Source organism: Felis catus, chromosome E2 (genome assembly GCF_018350175.1).
Source record: "Felis catus isolate Fca126 chromosome E2, F.catus_Fca126_mat1.0, whole genome shotgun sequence".
NCBI lineage: Eukaryota > Metazoa > Chordata > Mammalia > Carnivora > Felidae > Felis > Felis catus.
In genome coordinates this window covers 8,582,057-8,601,355 of record NC_058382.1, presented here as the reverse complement: position 1 = coordinate 8,601,355, position 19,299 = coordinate 8,582,057, and the positions used below count along the sequence as shown (strand labels likewise).

The following is a 19,299-nucleotide window of genomic DNA, read 5'->3' as shown; positions in this document are numbered from 1 at the left end:
GATAACGTGTCAAGTGCATCACACTGTCTGGCACACAGTAAGCGCTCAATTAACGGGGATCGTTCATTGCTACTGTGGTTATTAACCCATTTATCACTTATTTTGTTGAACGACGTGTGTAGGCATAAGGGTCTCAACCTCTGGTAACAGAGACACGGAGAAAACGAGGCCCACGCTTATATGCATCTTCGTACCCTCCGTCTCTACTTAAAAAAAAGTTTTTTTAATGTTTATTTATTTATTTATTTATTTATTTATTTATTTCAACGTTTATTTATTTTTGGGACAGAGAGAGACAGAGCATGAACGGGGGAGGGGCAGAGAGAGAGGGAGACACAGAATCGGAAACAGGCTCCAGGCTCTGAGCCATCAGCCCAGAGCCCGACGCGGGGCTCGAACTCACGGACCGCGAGATCGTGACCTGGCTGAAGTCGGATGCTTAGCTGACTGCGCCACCCAGGCGCCCCAATGTTTATTTATTTTTGAGAGAGAGAGAGAGAGAGCAGGGGAGGGGCAGAGACAGAAAGGGAGACACAGAATCCGAAGCAGGCTCCGGGCTCTGAGCTGTCAGCACAGAGCCCGACGTGGGGCTCGAACTCACGAGCTGTGAGATCATGACTTGAGCTGAAGTCGGACGCCCGACCGACTGAGCCACCCACGTGCCACCCCCCCCCCTTTTTTAGTGTTTATTTATTTTTGAGAGAGAGAGAGAGAGAGAGAGACAGAGTCTGGGGGGGGGGGGGGCCAGGGCAGAGAGAGACAGAGACACAGCCTCTGTCTCTACTTTAGGCAGTTAGGTGAGAAGAGGGAGGGACCCTGGCCCCCAGTATCCCAGAAGAAAAAATGTTTCTGGTAAGTGTTAGAAACATGACCGGCAGTCTCTAAAATCCACTACCTGTCTCGAGGAGCAAATTTAAATGTATATATGTATACACACACATTATTTTTCTGAGATAACGCACAACGAATACGAAATATTTGTCAAGATGGAAGAGAAAGCTAAGAAAAAAATTGGGACCGCTGAGAAAAGTCCCCAGTGTCAGGATCAGTAACGATGTGCTCACCCAGTGAGCTCCCGACTTTGCACCATGATGATGGTGACAGTGACGGCGACCATAGCTGATGTCCTGGAACACTCGCAGTGGGCAGCCAGGGTGCTAAGTCCTTTTGAAAATCAGTTTCATTCCCTCCACAGCCCTATGCCGTAGAGTCTGTTATTTGAGGATGAAATGACTGAGGGACTAAGTCACTCGCCTCAGCTCATGTGACCTGTAGATGGGGGAGCTGGGATTTGAACCAGCTTCTTGTTCCTGAAGCCGTCCGTGCTCTTAGCCGCTGTGGAAGGCCACCTCCATGGAGAGCTTTGTAGAAAGACAGAGTCCCGGATGCCTCCTCAGGGAGGCTCCGGATGCACCCAGGAAACTGTGTGGCCCGGCGGTGCCTGATTCAAGATGGCAGACGGCGGGGAGCCTTCTGACCCACCACGCGGTCTTGGGTCCCAGGGCCCCACGGAGGGTGAAGTGCCAGATAACAGGTCTCTTTTCCCTTGACCCTAGGGAACTTTCTGTCCTCTCTTCATCTCACTCGCTTTAGCTTTTACAGTTCTTTCCTCTTGTTTTCTTGAGACCAGCTTTTGCTGAGATAAAATTCACATTCAGTCCACCCATTGAAGGGGTTACGATTCAGTGGTTTTTAGTATGTTCACAGAATTGTGCCGTTGTCACCACAATGAACCTGAAAACACTGTCGCTGCCACAAGAAACCCTGTACCCATTAAGGGTCACTCCTCATTCCTCCCTCCCCCCAGCCCCGGGGGGCCAATAATTAGTTTTCTGTGTCTACGAATTTCCCTATTCCTGACGTTTTGTATAAATGGGGCCATACACTATGTGGTCTTTTATGATTGGCTTCATTAACTTATCATCACGTTTTCAAGATTTATCCATGTTGTAACATGTGTCAGTCAGTGCTCCATCCCTTTGTATCGCTAAATAATATTCTGGTGTGTGGCCACACCATATTTTACTTATCCATGGATAAGCAGGTGGACCTTTGGGTTGTTTCCACTCTGGGGCTATTATCCTTCTTCTTGGTTTATATATACACCTTTTTTTTTTTTTTTAATGTTTATTTTTGAGAGAGAGAGAGAGAGAGAGAGACAGACAGACAGACAGCATGACTGGGGAAGGGGCAGAGAGAGAGGGAGACAGAACGTGAAGCAGGCTCCAGGCTCTGAGCTGTCAGCACAGAGCCTGACGTGGGGCTCAGACCCATGAACTATGACATCATGACCTGAGCTGAAGTCAGACACTCAACCTACTGAGCCACCCAGGTGCCCCTTCTGCTTGGTTTATAAAAAGAAGACGCCTTTCCAAGCCAATTTAATTTTCCTGTTAGCTTTCTGAGGTTACTATTAATTTGCATTATTCATGTTGGCTTTTTTTTTTTAACGTTTTTTATTTATTTTTGGGACAGAGAGAGACAAAGCATGAATGGGGGAGGGGCAGAGAGAGAGGGAGACACAGAATCGGAAGCAGGCTCCAGGCTCCGAGCCATCAGCCCAGAGCCTGACGCGGGGCTCAAACTCACGGACCGCGAGATCGTGACCTGGTTGAAGTCGGACGCTTAACTGACTGCGCCACCCAGGCGCCCCCATGTTGGCTTTTTAAAAAATAAAGTTTATTCATTTATTTTTAGAGAGAGGGAGGGAGAGAATCCCAAGCAGGCTCCCCAAGTTGTCAGCACAGACCCCAATGCTGGGCTTGAACTCACAAACCATGAGATCATGACCTGAGCCGAAATCTAGAGTTGGAAGCTTAACCAACGGAGCCACCCTGACGCTCCTATTTTGGCGTTTTTGATCTGAGGTCGGAATTAAGAGTCAGGCTGAAATTGGGACAGAGGATCAGAACTTGGAGGAGAAGGGTCAGAGACAGGAGTGGACCGAGGAGGTCAGAATCCAGAAGCCAAATACGGCTGTGTGGTCCGAGGTCAGATCCGGAGAACACCGGGCCCGACAGCCTGACGTCAGAATTTGTGGGTCAGAAGTTAATGTTCAGGGACAGCGCTGTCTAACCTGGGGAGCCGAGATCATGAAAGTGAGGGGGGGTCAGAGGTCAGGGGGATGGTCCAAAGTCAGAGAGTCAGAGGCTATGAAGGTGAAGGAAGAGGGAGTCGGCAGTCAGACACGGGTCAGAGGCCAGAGGGTGGAGAAAGTCAGAGGTAGAAAGTCAGTCTTGATGGTAGGAGATTTCAGAGGTCAGGGGTTAGATACACGGGTCAGAAGTCAAGGCGATGGTCGGCAGGTCCGGCAGGGTTAGAAGTCAGATGGGAAAGGTGAGAGGCTTGATGATGGGGAAGAGGGGCTCAGAGGTCAGGCTGAGCTCTCCTCCCCCCTCTCCCCTCCACCCCCCCCCCCCCCCCCCCCGCAGGCTGGCAGAGCCCCCTGAGCAGACCCCTGTGGGGACGCTGACGCGGCCCGGACGCAGGGGCTGCTGTGGGAGGTGCCCCCCACGCCTGCGCCGCTGGCCCCAGTTCTGGGGGGCGCCGGTGACCGCCTTCATGGGCAACGTGGTCAGTTACCTCCTCTTCCTGCTGCTCTTCGCCCACGTGCTGCTCGTCGACTTCCGGCCCGAGCCGCCCGCCGCCCCGGAGCTGCTGCTCTACTTCTGGGCCTTCACCCTGCTCTGCGAGGAGTTCCGCCAGGGCCTGGGCGGCGGCTGGGGCAGCCTGGCCACCGGGGGGCCCGGCCCGGGGCCCCGCCGGGCCCCGCTGCGCCACCGGCTGCACCTCTACCTCGCAGACGCCTGGAACCAGTGCGACCTGGTGGCCCTCACCTGCTTCCTCCTCGGCGTGGGCTGCCGGTGAGTGTCCCCGTGACCTTGGGCCGCGGGCCCTCCCCGCTGGGCTGGAGCCAGCTCCGCTTTTTCTTGAAAAGCAGGCAACCCCTTCTTGCTGGAAGGCACCCACCGCGGAACCGCGGGCCCCCAGCAGTTTGCTCGCTCGCGTGCGGGAATCCGGCTTGAGGGACGTGGGGATCCGGGCAAGAACCGCACTGTGGTTGTTGCTGTTCTAAGATTTGCAGGCTCTCGGGCTTTTCTCTAGTCCTTGAACCTGGCCCCACAGCTGCAGCACCAGCTGGTGGACCGGAGTCCTCCCCCCAGACACCCAGCAGGGCGCGGACACCACCGTGGCCTTCTCCCCTCCTCTGTCCTCCTGCCCGCCCCCCCCCCCCATCGGGTCCCCTCTCCCTCCCGCCCCCTCGCCCCAGCCTCCTGGACGCCCTTCTTCCCTCCAGTCCATCTCCCGTGGGGCCCGCAAGGGTCTTTCTACTCCCAGAACTGACCCGTGGCTGCCCAGCACCCCTGCACTTGGCACTGGGAGCCCTGGACGGTCCTGGCGTGCCCATCTCTCCCAGCCTGTGCCCCCATTTCTTTCTATTTTCTTCATCCGGGCTCCGGCCCCTCCAAGCAGCTCGCAGTTCCTTCCTCACAGCCACGGGGGCTTTGACCTTGATCCTAAATATTTTCAATCTGTGCAATTACAAAATTGGAATCAGAATTTGACCAGGACAGATGAGTTCTTATCAAGGAAGTGTTTTCCAGTTTCTTCAAACTTCCTCGGTCAGTTTTATATGCAGGGCAGTTAAACTAATTAATTTTCTTTTTCCTTCTTTTCTTTTTTTTTCTTCTTTCTTTCTTTCTTCTTTTTTTTTTAATGTTTATTTATTTTTGAGAGAGGGAGAGAGAGAGCACGCACAAGCAGGGGAGGAAGACACAGAATCTGAAACGGGCTCCAGGCTCCAAGCTGTCAGCACAGAGCCAGAGGTGAGGCTTGAACTCAGGAACCCTGAGATCATGGCCTGAGCTGAAGTCGAGGCTTCACCGACTGAGCCACCCAAGCACTCCATATTGTTATTTTTATTTTCAGTTTCTGAAATTACTTCAACTTCATCAATTATTATTTGGGTTAAGTCGTACCACAAATATTGGGCTCATCATTTGTGTTATTGTCTGTATTGAATTTTGCCCAAACCTAGGTTCTGGGTCTGTGAATTTTACTTTGTGGCTTTGATTCATTCGTGTCCAGTTTTCCTGGGTCAAATTTTATAGATTCACATTTATATTTAAGTTTTTTAAATTAAAAAAAATTATTTTAGAGAGAGAGAGAGAGGGGGCAAGTGCAAGAGTGGGGGAGGGGCAGAGAAAGAGAGAATCTTAAGTAGGCTCCTCGCTCAGTGCAGAGCCTGACTGGGGGTTTGATTCCATCACCCTCGTGAGTTCGAGCCCCGCATCGGACTCTCTGCTGTCAGTGCAGTGCCCGCTTCGGATCCTCTGTCCCCTTTTCTCTCTCTGTCCCTCCCCGCCCCCCCAAAAATGTATAAACATTAAAAGAAAAAAAAATTGTCAGGAATTCACCTCAAATATTTCTGTCGCCAAGACTGGGCTGTGTAATGTTAGTTCATTTCTTCCATGGTTTCCAGATCATACTGTGTGGTGCCCAGGGAAAGGGCAGGGGCATGTCAACACATCCTTGGGGACAAATTGCCGTGTCTTTGAGTCTCGCTGTTCCCCTTTCTCGAAACACTTTTCCCTCTTCTCCTTGGCCCAGCCAATGCCTCCGCTTCCTTTAGGCCTCAGTTTTGCTGCCTCCGTCTCTGGAAGGCTTCCTTTATCCTTGCCAGACTCCGGGTCCCTCCCGTGTGCCTCCCTCCTGTCCTGAGGTCACCCCAAATGGTGCTCTCAGTATGGCTTGTGTTGTCTTTCTCCTCACACAAGATTATAAACGCGACACCATCTCCCAGCAACTTAAAATGTCTTTGAAATACAGTCTCTTATCAAAGAAATGCAGAACGATGTCCTCAGTGAAGAGAATTAAACAAAAGAAAGGCACAGAACAGAAACCGACATTATTCTTCAGTCTTTCCGAGAGTCCTCACTCTTCCATCCACGGTCGCCATCAAGAGTTTGGTGCACGTTCTGCCCGGTCTTTCTTTTGTTTTAATGTTGATTTATTTAGTTTTGAGAGAGAGGGAGAGGGAGACAGAATCCCAGGCAGGCTCTGTGCTGTCAGCGCAGAGCCCAATGCGGGGCTCGAACTCACGATCCCTGAGCCGAACTCAAGAGTCGGACGCTTAACCGGCCGAGCCACCCAGGCGCCCCACGTTCTGCCTGTTCTTTTTCTGTGCTTTTATGTGGACAGAGACATATACGTTTACACACAAATGACATTAAATTTGCGGTATTTTTCGCCAACTTTTTTTTCCCCTCTTTGGTGTGTCCTGCCATCCTTTCCATGACCGTGTTTGCAGATATACCTTGGTCTTTGAACATGTGTCATCCGGTTCCAGAAGAAGGGGGTTTCAGCCGCCGTTGGCTACAGATTAGATGAGACCGACTTCTGGCCAGAATGTATTGAATGAATGAGTTCTTTTCATAAGGCAGGGAGACTGAATTTCTAAACTGGAGGAGGCAGAAATCTGGCCGAAAGTCTTGCCACAAAGTCTCTTTCATTTTCTACTCAAGATAACAGGAAGTTCTAATCAGGTATTAGCTGATGAGGTTTCTTTTTTTGTTTTTTTTGTTTTTTTTAAATAAAGTCCCAGGGGTGCCTGGGTGGCTCAGTTGGTTAAGCAACCGGCTTCGGCTCAGGTCATGATCTCACTGTTTGTGCGTGGGTTCGAACTCCACGTCAGGCTCTGTGCTGACAGCCCAGGGTCTGGAGCCTGCTTCGGATTCTGTGTCTCCCTCTCTCTCTGCCCCTCCCCCACTTGTGCTCTCTCTCTCTCTCTCTCTCTCTCTCTTTCAAAAATAAACATTAAAAAAAAATACATGTCCATTTATGTTTGTTGATCTTTTACATATGTGTATGAGTAGGTGCTCTCTGAACCCTTGTTATTGTTTTTCTTTTTAAGTTTATTTATTTTATTTATTTGTTTATTTTGAGAGAGAGTGTGGGAGGGGCAGAGAGAGAGAGAGAGAATCCCAAGGAGGCTCTACACTGTCAGCCGACTTGAACTCAGGATCCATGAGATCGCCACCTGAGCCAAAGCCAAGAGTCAGATGCTTAACCAACTAAGCCACTCAGGTGACCCTGTTTTTTTTTTTTTAAGGTTTTTTTTTTTTTTAATGTTTGTTTATTTTTGAAGGAGAGAGAGACAGAGTATGAGTGGGAGAGGGGCAGAGAGAGAAGGAGACACGGAATCCGAAGCAGGCTCCAGGCTCTGAGCTGTCAGCACAGAGCCCGACGTGGGGCTTGAACTCACAAACTGTGAGATCATGACCTGAGCTGAAGTCAGTCACTCAACCGACTGAGCCACCCAGGCACCCCTAAAGAATTTTTTTTAATCATTTATTTTTGAGAGAGAGAGTGGGGGAGGGGCAGAGAGAGAGGGGTGGGGAGACACAGAATCTGAAGAAGGCTCCAAGCTCCAGGCTGTCAGCACAGAGCCTGATGGGGGGCCCAAACCTACGAACCATGAGATCGTGACCTGAGCCCAAGTCGGATGCTTAACTGACTAAGCCACCCAGGTGCCCCTAAAGATTTTAAGTGATCACATCCGATAAGGGGCTCAAACTCACAACGCCAAGATCAAGAGTCCTATGCTCTACTGACTGAGCCAGCCAGGCACCACGAACTCTTGGATTTGTTCTCAATATCTTCCCACGGTCTGTAGCTTGTCTTTTCACTTTTGTATATTATTATTATTATTATTATTATTATTATTTTATTTTTTAAAGTAGGCTCCATACCCAACGTGGGGCTGGAACTTACGACCGTGAGATCAGAAGTTGGATGCCCTTATCGACTCAGCCAGCCAGGCACCTCGCTTTTGTATATTATCCTTTTTTTTTTTTGTCATCATTATCTGTAAATTACTTCCTTTCTCTGAATAGTTCTGCATTTTATTTGTTTGTCTGTTTGTTTGTTTATTGGCACAAGTGGGCGAGGGGCAGAGAGGAGAGAATCCCAGGAAGGGCAGAGGGAGAGAAAGAGAGAGAGGGAAGCAGCGTTCGTATTTTTACCTGAATTGGGGCTCCAACTCGCCCAAAGTGGAGCTCGAGCTCCCTCGATGTGGGACTTGAACTCACGAACCATGAGATCATGACGTGAGCCAAAGTCAGATGCCGAACAACTGAGCCACCCCGGCGCCCCTTGTATATTATCCTAAACATTTTTTTACTCTTTAAGTTTTCACGCTGAAATACCCCGAGACTTACAACAAATGCTGCAGCAACAGTACAGAGAATTCCTCCACACCTTTCACCGGGATCCCCAAGTGTTAACATCTTGCATTACCCAAACCAGGAAATTCTTGCTCAAATCCCTCCGTTGCCCCACTGATGTCCTTTTTCTGCTCCAGGAGCCAATCCAGTTCGCCAGTCCTTTGGCTCTTATGATCTTAACACCCTTGGACAGTCCAGACCAGTTACTGTGTACGATTTGGCTCTATTTGAGTTAGTCTCGGGTTCCCTCACGAGCAAATGTAGGCGATGCATTTTTGGCAAACAGCGTTGCCCTTCACTGTCGGTCGTATTTATGTTACCTTTTGCTGCAAGGAAGTTTCACGTGTCCAGGTTGTCAAATTAATCTGTCTTTTCCTTTAGTGTGATCTTATATATATCACTTGCATGAAAGGCTTCGCTTGTTATGTGACAGCTCATCCTCTGAAGCCCAGGAAGGAATTCTTCTATAGTTTTGTCAGATTTTATTTTATTAAAAAAATTTTTTTAATGTTTTATTTATTTTTGAGACCGAGAGAGACAGAGCATGAGCGGGGGAGGGGCAGAGAGAGGGAGACACAGAACCCGAAGCAGGCTCCGAGCTGTCGCACAGAGCCGGACGCGGAGCTCGAACTCACGGACTCTGAGATCATGACCTGAGCTGAAGTCGGACGCTCAACCGACTGAGCCACCCAGGCGCCCCAGCTTTGTCAGATTTTAATGTGTTGCCTTTTACCCCGTTTTTAATCCATTCAGAGTTCAAGTACGTGATGCTGCAAAATAGGGATGTGATTCTTTATTTCCCCCATAGGATTGCTAAGGTTACTGGCCTTTGACCTTCCTCTGTGAATTGTGTGTTCTCTTTAACCACTCTCCCGTTAGGTCGTTTGTCTTCTGCTTACTGGTCTGCTGGAACTCTCTAGTGGGCCTCTTATAGGTTGGACAGGTATTCCGGCGGTTTTCCCAACTTGATTGTTACAGGGACCTCCCAAATTCTTGCCAAGGCCGTGGATTACGAAGCCGTTTTTAAGGGTGTGCGGGCGCCCCGCGGGGCTCAGCTTGGCCCTGTGAAACCTGGGTGAACCCCGGGGGAATCGGAGGGTCCTGGCTGCGGCCCCTCCCGAAGCCTGGTGTTGGTGACCCCTGCCGCGTCTCCTCGCACCCAGGCTGACCCCCGGCCTGTATGACCTGGGCCGCACTGTCCTCTGCCTCGACTTCATGGTCTTCACGCTGCGGCTGCTGCACATCTTCACGGTCAACAAACAACTGGGACCCAAGATCGTCATCGTGAACAAGATGGTGAGGGGGCGGGGCCCGGGGGCGGGTCCAGAGGAGGGAAGGGGCGGGGCAGGGAGGCTGGGAACACGTGCACGGAACAGAGTGGGGGTGGAGCTTCGGTCGCAGGGGGCGGGGCCAGACTTCTTCTCGTTTCCCGCCCCCCTCCCCCGCACAGATGAAGGACGTGTTCTTCTTCCTCTTCTTCCTCGGTGTGTGGCTGGTTGCCTACGGGGTGGCCACGGAGGGGCTCCTTAGGCCCCGGGATCGTGACCTCCCGAATATCCTGCGCCGTGTTTTCTACCGGCCCTACCTGCAGATCTTTGGGCAGATCCCCCAGGAGGACATGGATGGTATGGAGGACGAGAGGGCTTGACACCCTCCCTCGGGGCTCCCTACCAGTCCCCCTGTCTCTGGGTCTCTGTACCCCTCTCTTTAAGTCTCTGCCTCGCTCTCTCTAGGTCTCTGAGTGGCCCCGTGCCCCCCGCTCCATCTCTATGGGATTCTGTCTCTCTCTCTCTCAGGGTCTCTGCTCCCCCACGCCCCCCTGAATTTTTGTTTTTCTTTGGTCTCTGTCTCCCTGGCCCCACCTCTGAGTGTCTCCCTTTACAGTGGCCCTCATGGAGCATGTCAACTGCTCGTCGGAGCAGGGCTTCTGGGCACGCCCATTGGGGGCCCAGGCAGGCTCCTGCGTCTCGCTTTATGCCAACTGGCTGGTGATTCTCCTCCTCATCATTTTCCTGCTCGTGGCCAACATCCTGCTGCTGAATTTGCTCATCGCCATGTTCAGGTGAGGCCTGACTGTTCTCTGATCTGACCTCACCCAGCATGACCCTTGACCGCAGCGTGACCCTCAATCCCAGCTTGACCCTGTCCCCAGCATGATTGGTGATTCCAGCCTAAGCAATTCTGTCTTTAGTCCTTGAATTCTGACTTGGATCTAAAGCTGGTTTGGGGGGCACCTGGGTGGCTCAGTCAGTTAAGTGTCTCTTGGTTTGGGTTCAGGTCTCCCGGTTCATGAGTTGGAGGCTCGTATCGGGCTCTGTGCTGATAGGAGCCTGCTTGGGATTCTCTCTCTCCCTCTCTCTTTGCCCCTTCCCCCCGACTCTCTCTCTCAAAGTAAATGAATAACCTTAAAAAAAACAACAGTGAAATATCAGTTCATATCATACCAACTAACTCGGATGGCTATAATTTTGTTTTTAAGTTTATTTTGAGAGAGAGCACAAGCAGGGGAGGGGGAGAGAGAGAGGGAGAGAGAGAAGCCCAAGTAGGCTCTGCTCTGTCAGCTTGGAACCATGTGATCATGACCTGGGCTGAAACCAAGAGTCAGATGCTGAACCGACTGAGCCACCCAGGCGCCCCTCACTCTGGTTTTGGTTTGTGTTGCCCTAATGATCAATGATGGGTTAGCATCTTTCCATGTGCTTATTGTCCATTGCACTTCTTCTTTGGAGAAATGTCTGTTCAGGTCTTTTGCCTGTTTATAAACTGGGTTGTCTTTTTGTTGTTGAGTTGTAGCAATTCTTTATATATTTTGGATGTAAACTCCTATCAGATATGTGATATGTAAATAATTTCTCCTTTTCTGTTGGTTGTCTTTTCCTGTTCTTGACAATCCCGTTTAATGCACAAAAGCTTTAAATTTTATTAATTGTACTATTGGTGTCATATCTAAGGACTCATCAGTAAATCCAAGGTCATAAAGATTTACTCCTATGTTTTATAGTTTTAGCTCTTCTATTCAGGTTGTTGGTCTGTTTCAACTCGATTTTTGTACATGGTGTGAGCCAGGGGTCCAACTTCATGATTTTTGGCTTGCAGAAATCCAGTACTTACAGGTCTGTGTTCAAGAGACTGTTTTTTCCCCATTGAGTGGACTTGTCACCCTTGTTAAAAATTATTTGGCCGGGGCGCCTGGGTGGCTCAGTCGGTTGAGCTTCCGACTTCGGCTCAGGTCATGACACAGAATCGGAAGCAGGCTCCAGGCTCTGAGCTGTCAGCACAGATACCCATGCGGGGCTCAAACCCACGAACTGCGAGATCACGACCTGAGCCAAAGTCGGACGCCCGACCGACTGAGCCACCCAGGCGCCCCTCAACATACCTCTTTTGAGGGGGAAGGGGACACAGTTCAACTCCTAATGCTCATAGATGTATAGGTTTATTTCTGGACCCTTATTTCTGTTCCATTGGTTGATATGTCTATCTTATGCCAGTACAACCACACTGTTTTGATTGTGTAGGAAATTTTGACATTAGGAAGTGTGAGTCCTTCAACTTTGTTCTTTTTCAAGATTGTTTTGGCTACTCAGGGTGTCTTGCAATTCCCTATTCATTTGTGGATCGGCTTTTACTTTTCTGCAGAAAAGGCTGTTGGAATTTTTGTATGAATTGTGTTGAATCTGTCGATTGCTTTGGATAGTATTGGGATGTTAACAATAGTAAGTTTTTGTATTCACGAACACAGGTTGTCTTTCCATGTGTTTAGATGTTCTTTTAAATATCTTTTAGTATTGTTTTGTAATTTTCAGTGTAGAAGTCTTTTGCCTTGGTTAAATTTATTCCTAGGTGTTTTATTTTTTTAGATTCTATTATAAATGGAACTGCTTTCTAAATTTCCTTTTTGGATTGTTCATTGCAGGTGTATGGAAACACAGTTGATTTTTGGTTGGTGATCTTGTACCCTGCAACTTTGCTGAATTTGTTTGTTATTGTGATTCTCTGAGATTTTTTAGAAAATGTTTTATTTTTATTTATTTTATTTTTTTTGACAGAGGGCAAGTGGGGGAGGGGCAGAGAGAGGAGGACAGAGGATCTGAAGCAGGCTTTGTGCTGGCCGCAGAGAGCCTGATGTGGGGCTCCAGCTCACGAACTGTGAGATCCTGTCTTGACCCAAAGTCTGACGCTAAACCAACTGAGCCAACTAGGTGCCCCTCTGAGATTTTTGATATATAGGAGCATGTCATTTGTGACTAGAAATAGTTTTACTTCATTTCCAATTTGTATGCGTTTCCTTTTTCTTGTTTAATTGCTCTGGCTGGCACTTTCAGTCCAATGATGAATAGCACGGTGAGACTGGGCATCCTTGTCTTATTCCTCATTTTAGCAGGAAGTTTTTCAGTCTTTCTTCATTGAATATTTTGTAGGCTTTAGGTTTTTCATAATTATCCTTTACTATGTTGAGGAATTTTCCTTTCAGTCCTGTTCTAAGTCAAAAGGAAAAAAAAAAATTTTTTTTAATTTTTTTTTTAACGTTTATTTATTTTTGGGACAGAGAGAGACAGAGCATGAATGGGGGAGGGGCAGAGAGAGAGGGAGACACAGAATCGGAAGCAGACTCCAGGCTCTGAGCCATCAGCCCAGAGCCCGACGCGGGGCTCGAACTCCCGGACCGCGAGATCGTGACCTGGCTGAAGTTGGACGCTTAACCGACTGCGCCACCCAGGCGCCCCCCAAATTTTTTTTTTCTTATCACAAAAGGGTGTTGGATTTTGTCCTACGCCTTTTCTGTGTCTCTATGTCAGTTGAGATGATCACATGAGATAATCATTTTTTGTTTGTTTGTTTGTTTTTTGTTTTTTCTCTATGAAGGCGGTGTGTTGTATTGATTTTTGTATGTTGAACCACCTTTGTATTACTGGGATAAATCACTTGGTCATGGTGTATAATCCTTTTAATATGCTGCTGAATTCGGTTTGCTAGTATTTTGTTGAGGGTATTTGCATGTATATTCATAAAAAATATTTATCTGTAATTTTGTTTTCTTGTGATCTCTTTATCTGGGTAACCTCATTGGCCTCATAGAATGAGTCAGGAACTGTTCTCTCTTAATTTTTTTGGAGAATTTGAGAAGAATTGGTGTTAATGCTTTCTTTCTTTCTTTCTTTCTTTCTTTCTTTCTTTCTTTTTTTTGACTATTTGGTAAAATTCAACCGTGAAAACATCTGGGCCTGGGCTTTGTTGTTGTTGGGACATTTTTTGGTGAGTGATTCAATCTCTTTACTTATTATAGGTCTTTTGAGGTTTTCTGTTTCTTCTTGAGTCAGTTTTGGTGATTTCTGTGTTTCTAGGAATTTGTCCCATTTATTTCATTTAGGTTATCTAATTTGTTGGCATACAATTGTGACAGTGTTCTCTTATAATCCTTTTTTTTTTTTTTTTTTTTAATGTTTATTTATTTTTGAGACAGAGAGAGACACAGCATGAACAGGGGAGGGTCAGAGAGAGAGGGAGACACAGAATCCGAAACAGGCTCCGGGCTCCGAGCTGTCAGCACAGAGCCCGATGCGGGGCTCGAACCCACGGACCGTGAGATCATGACCTGGGCTGAAGTCGGACGCTCAACCAACTGAGCCCCCCAGGCGCCCCTTATAATCCTTTTTATTTCTGTAAGGTCGGTAGTAATGCCCTCATTTTCATTCTGATTATAGCTATTTGTGTTCAGCTGACTTTTTTTTTTTTCTTTTTTATGAGAGAGAGAGGAAGAGGGAGAGAGAGGGAGAGGGAGAGAGAGGCAGGCTGAGAGAATCCCAGGCAGGCTCCACGCTCAGCATGGAGCCTGACACAGGGTTTGATCTCACGATTGTGAGCCCCTGTGAGCCGAAATCAAGAGTTGGACTGCTAATTCATGACACCATCCCAACTTGACTCCTGACATCTGACCCTTGGCCCTCCTCACCCAGCTTCTAAGTGCATCCTGTAATACCTCTAACTTTATTGATTCCAATATCTGCCTGGTGCCTTGGACTTCAAACATATTGTTCAACATCTAACTTTGGTCTCTTGCTTGCTTTGACCTCTGGTAACCCTTGACCTCTCGTCCCCATAGCTACACCTTCGGCAAAGTACAGGGAAACAGCGACCTCTATTGGAAGGCGCAGCGCTACAGCCTCATCCGGGAATATCACTCTAGGCCTGCACTGGCCCCGCCCCTTATCGTTGTCTCGCACGTGCGCCTCCTCATCCGCCGACTACGCAGGCGCAGGGCCAGCTTGCCATCCTCCCAGATCTTCGAACATTTTCGTGAGAGCGGGATTTGGTGAAAAACACAGGGGACGAGACCTGGAGAGAAAGAAGAGCATAGACAGGCGGGGGAAGGATACCCAGGTTCACTAGTGGGGCGGGTGTGCAATATTAGAGGGCGTGTGTGCAATATTAGGGGGCGTGGCCTGGGAGGGCTCCCTCGGGATGCTTTGGGTAGGGAGGCGAGGTCGAGGACTCCATCCTTACTCTGCCCTCCAGGGGTCTACCTTTCGAAGGAAGCAGAGCGGAAGCTGTTGACATGGGAGTCGGTGCAGAAGGAGAATTTCCTGCTGGCACGCGCCCGGGACAAGCGCGAGAGCGACTCAGAGCGTCTGAAGCGCACTTCGCAAAAGTGAGGGCGGGGCGGGCCGGGGACTGGGCTTCCTGCTTCTGGGGCGGATCTTGTGACTTGGGTTGAGTGGAACCCGGGGCTGGGCTAGAGAAGAGTGGTGCTCCAGGTGGAGCCTGCGCGGGACAGGGTCCTGGAACTTTGGGGGGCGGGGGGAGGGAAGGGACGGGGTTTTCCGAGGGCGGGGCTGGTGGGCTGGTGGTACTGGCCTGATGCCGTAGCTTGTCCCGGGTTGCAGGGTGGACACGGCATTGAAGCAGTTGAGACAGATCCGCGAGTATGAGCAGCGTCTCAAAGGGTTGGAACGGGAGGTGAGGACTTCCGGACCGGGCTGGGGGAGTATGGTCGGGGTGTGGGGTTTTGGTCTCGTTCCTTTACGTCCCTCCTGCTCCCAAGGTCCAGCACTGCAGCCGTGTCCTGGGCTGGGTGGCGGAAGCCCTGAGCCGCTCGGCATTGCTGCCCCCCGGGGGGCCACCGCCTCCAACCCCACCTGGGCCCAAAGGTCAGTGTTGTAGGGTCCACCTGTGTCTATCCCTAGCCTCTGTCACCACCACCGTGCTTTCTGGGTCCTGTGTTCCTCGATGCCTGTTTTTCTCACTTTGCCGCCTTTCCTTTGGCCCTGGGTCATTCTCTCAGTCTCCTTTGGGCTTTTCGTCCTTCTTGCTCCTTTTTTTTTTTTTTTTTTTGCCACTTTTCCATTTTTTTTCTGTCCTCTCCATCCCCACCATCTGTTCTCTCTTCTCTCTCTCCCCCAGACTGACCCCTGCTGGCAGACTTCAAGGAGTAGGCCCACAGGGCGTTTTTACTCCCCAAGTCCTAGCTGGTCTTGGACCCTTGCACCTCCTGGCCTTGTCCTCGAGGTGGGCCCCATGCTCATGGAGGACCACCTGGGCTGCTTTCAGGACCACCTCAGGGAGTGTCATCCGTTGGGACCACGGCAGGCCTGGTTCCCCATAGAACCAGTCCCAATCTAGAAGGATCGGCCTCTGGAACCCAGGCATTGACCTTCTGAAGGTCCTGCCACAGCCCACTGGGCAGAAGGCTGCAGGGTCCTTGGGACGCAGGGACCACAGATCCTACTTGTAGCTCCCCACACTGGGGAAATAAAGCCATTTGAGAGGAGTAGAGTCTGCTGCTTGATTCTTGGGGAAATGATGAGTGTGTACCATTTGCTGGGCCAGGGCCGGGTTTGGGGTCATTGAGAAGTTTGTTGCTGTATTTTAGATAATTCCGGGTCTGTTCCCCCATCCCAGGCCCACTGTTGCTGTCTGACTTAGGCCCAGCATCTCTCTCTCTCTTTTAATGTTTATTTTTGAGAGAGAGAGAGTGCAAGCAGGGGAGAGGCAGATAGAGGATCTGAAGCGGGCTCTGTGCTGACAGCAGAGAGCCCACTGTGGGGGTTGAACTCACAATCCGTGAGGTCATGACTTGAGCCGAAATCGGACACTTAGCTGACGGAACCACCCAGGTGCCCCCAGGCCCAGCACATCTTGGCACTATTTTGTTGGTTTTCACTTTGGTGGGACAAAAAACCCCAACCATCTGCACCCCCTTAGTTTTTCCTTTCCAGTGGAAAAAGAACTCAGTGATAATAAGCAAATTATTTCCTGGAGAGGGGGTGGGTGGGTGCTGCGTACATCTGCTTTGGCAAGAGGGGAACAGATGATGCAAATTTGAGAAGCTCACTGCAGAAACGTCTTTAAAGAGTCTAATTAGTGGGAAATTGCAGGCCACGCACACATGGAATTGAGGCAAATATGCGTCATTATACATGCAGTTTAACTAAACAACCCATAACAACCTAAACTGGTAATGACAAGACTGAACTGACAGCAGTTATTAAATAGCAAGAAAACCACCAACAACCATCACATCCAAAAATCAAAACCAAAACATCCTTCCTCCAAATTGGAAGAATTCCAACTATCTGCCACCTTCGGGTGCAGAATAGCTTTGAAATATTGCCAAGTGTTGTGTGGCAACCAGATTTCTCCGGAAGATGCTGAATTCTCACTAGCCCAAGTAGTAATAATATAAACGATGGTGGCAATATTAATACAGCACTGCTTGAAATTTTTAAATTTTCTAATTGCTTATTGCTGGTCTGCAGAAATACTGCTGATTTATTTTGTTCATTGATGTATTCTATGACTTTGCTAAATTCACTAGTATAATTTTCGCACGTTCTTTGGGATTTTCTTTTTTTCTTAATTTGTAAAAAAACTTAATTTTTTTAATGTTTATTTTAGAGAGGGAGAGAGAGAAAAAGCGAGTGAGCAGGGGAGGGGCAGAGAGAGAGGGAGACACAGAATCCGAAGCAGGCTCCGGGCTCTGAGCTGTCAGCACACAGCCCGATGGATGTGGGGCTCGAACTCACAAACCGGGAGATTCTGACCCGAGTCGAAGTCAGACAAACGACTGAGCCACCAGACGTCCCCTATCGCCCCAAATTTTTTATTAGAGAGTGAACACGAGCAGGGGAAGGGCACAGAGATTTTTTTTCCAGTTTATTATTTATCCAGTTCCAGAAGGGTTCACTCCAAACAGGAACCTTGTACCCATGAAGGGTTAGGCTCATTCTTTTCCCCAGCCCCCGGCAACCACCATTCTGCTATCTCTTAGATTTGCCTATCCTGGATATTTCATACACATTGAATCAGAACATATGAGGTCCCCTGTGTTTGACTTGTTTCACTTAGCACAGTGTTTTCTAGGTTCATCGGTGTTGTATCAGAATTTCATGCCTTCCTGTGACTGAATAACATCCACGGTGTGGACTTACCACTTTTGTCCATTCATCCGTGGATGGAACATTTGGATGGTTTCTACTTTTTGACGATTGCGAATAATGCTGCTGTGAACGTTCACGTACAAGGTTTTGTTTTTGTTTTGTTTTTTGAACAGTGTCTTCAGTTCCTTTGGGTGTGTGCCTGGAGTGGAATTGCTGATATTTCTATGTTTAACTTTTTGGGGAACTGCCAAGCTGATTTTCACGGTGGCTACATTTCACATTCCCACCAGCCATGCCTGAGGTTCCGATTTCTTCAGATCCACACTGACACTTGGGACTTTCCATTTTCTTTGGTTATGGATATTCTGGTGGGTGTGAAGTGGTATCTCATTGTGGGCTTGATTTGCGTTCCCCTGATGATTGACGTTGACCTTCTTCACCTGCGCTTGTCGGCCCTTTGTGCATCTTTGGAAGGAGTGACTGTTAGCAATGAGCTCCACCACTTTCGTTGCGTTGCCTGCCACCCGATCACAGTTAACTAGGAATAGGTGGGTTTTAAATGAAGCCAAAAAGAAGGCCCCGTGACCCGAGTCATCACCTGAGGACTATGTGGGCTCAGACATTTCGTAGTTTAGGAAAGACGAGTGGTTGGTCCTCAAGCCTCCAACAAGGATCAGCCTTTTGCGGCTCTTGTCTAGCTCACAGGTGGAGATTTTGCTGAAGCTCCTTGGTCCATGTTCCCCAAGGAGAAAAGCCTGAATTCAACTGATGAGGCACACTGGGGGAAAGTAAGCTGAAGTGACTGTTGGGTAGGGGCCCTGGGGCCAGTTCAGCGTGCTGTTATGGCTTCTACTAGTACGTGTTTCTCCGGTCCGTGCTGTGAATGTCCTGTTGTCAGGGGATTCTCCCGTCCAGAGACTGGAGCACGTGCGGTCGTCTCCAGGGCGGTCTCCAGAAATTGCAGGAATCCCAAAAGGAGAAAGGGGAATCCCGGTTTTCCTGTCCTCACGCCTGCCGCGGCCCTCAGGGAGGCCATTTCCCAGCACAACAGCGCCACCTGCTGACACAACCTCCATGAACGCACCTTTTAGGAAAAGGTGGCTGTTCCCGCTTTGCCGTGAAACACTCCTTGAAAGAGGAGGCCCCGCCCCTGGAGGCGTTGTGACTCTCTAGCCTTACGTCTTCGTTTTGGGGTAGGTCAACTGGCAGTATCCACTGCGGTGCGGCAGCCACCCAACCCCAAAGCCAACCCGGGAAGACAGACTGAAATTTGTAGTTAAGGTATTGGATGAGACTTTCTCTTTTCCCTACCCTCCACAAGCATCTGGTATTTTTGGAACGATTTCCTCAAAAATCAGTTCAGAATATATTTCGGACTACCTTCCTCGCGTTCTCCTGGTCCACACGCCTTAGGTAGGCGGTTTGGTCCCTGAATGTGCGTGTTTCCGGAGAGGCTTCATCTCTTCCAGGCTGTCTCCTGGATAATGGCTGAGGCTGAAGGGGTGGGGGAGTTACAAAGACTTATTCTGAAAAGTAAGGATTCTGGTTCCTGACCATTCTTGGGTCATCTTTCTGCTGGACAGCCTGGTGGTTCCAACCCTCTGGATGACAGCCTAGCCCAAAGCGGGCCAACTAGGGAGTTCAAACTAAATTCTGGTTTAGCCACCAGCATTTTCTTGTTGGCCTGACATGGCCCT

The 19,299-nt window shown here is 49.3% G+C and overlaps 1 protein-coding gene across 6 annotated transcripts in view; it reads left to right on the top strand.

Annotated features, from left to right (window-relative positions):
• The window catches only part of TRPM4 (transient receptor potential cation channel subfamily M member 4), a 41,354-nt gene extending 25,361 nt beyond the window's left edge, over positions 1-15,993 (top strand). For all 6 annotated transcript variants that reach the window (XM_023245983.2, XM_045045798.1, XM_045045797.1 and 3 more), the window contains 9 exons: positions 3,432-3,863; positions 9,389-9,521; positions 9,676-9,850; positions 10,110-10,287; positions 14,329-14,522; positions 14,742-14,874; positions 15,110-15,182; positions 15,268-15,373; positions 15,627-15,993. In XM_023245983.2, the coding sequence (XP_023101751.2) occupies positions 3,432-3,863; positions 9,389-9,521; positions 9,676-9,850; positions 10,110-10,287; positions 14,329-14,522; positions 14,742-14,874; positions 15,110-15,182; positions 15,268-15,373; positions 15,627-15,631 (1,429 nt within the window). In that variant the 3' untranslated portion in view covers positions 15,632-15,993. The remainder of the gene's footprint in view (positions 1-3,431; positions 3,864-9,388; positions 9,522-9,675; positions 9,851-10,109; positions 10,288-14,328; positions 14,523-14,741; positions 14,875-15,109; positions 15,183-15,267; positions 15,374-15,626) is intronic.
• Positions 15,994-19,299: the final 3,306 nt, after the last annotated feature.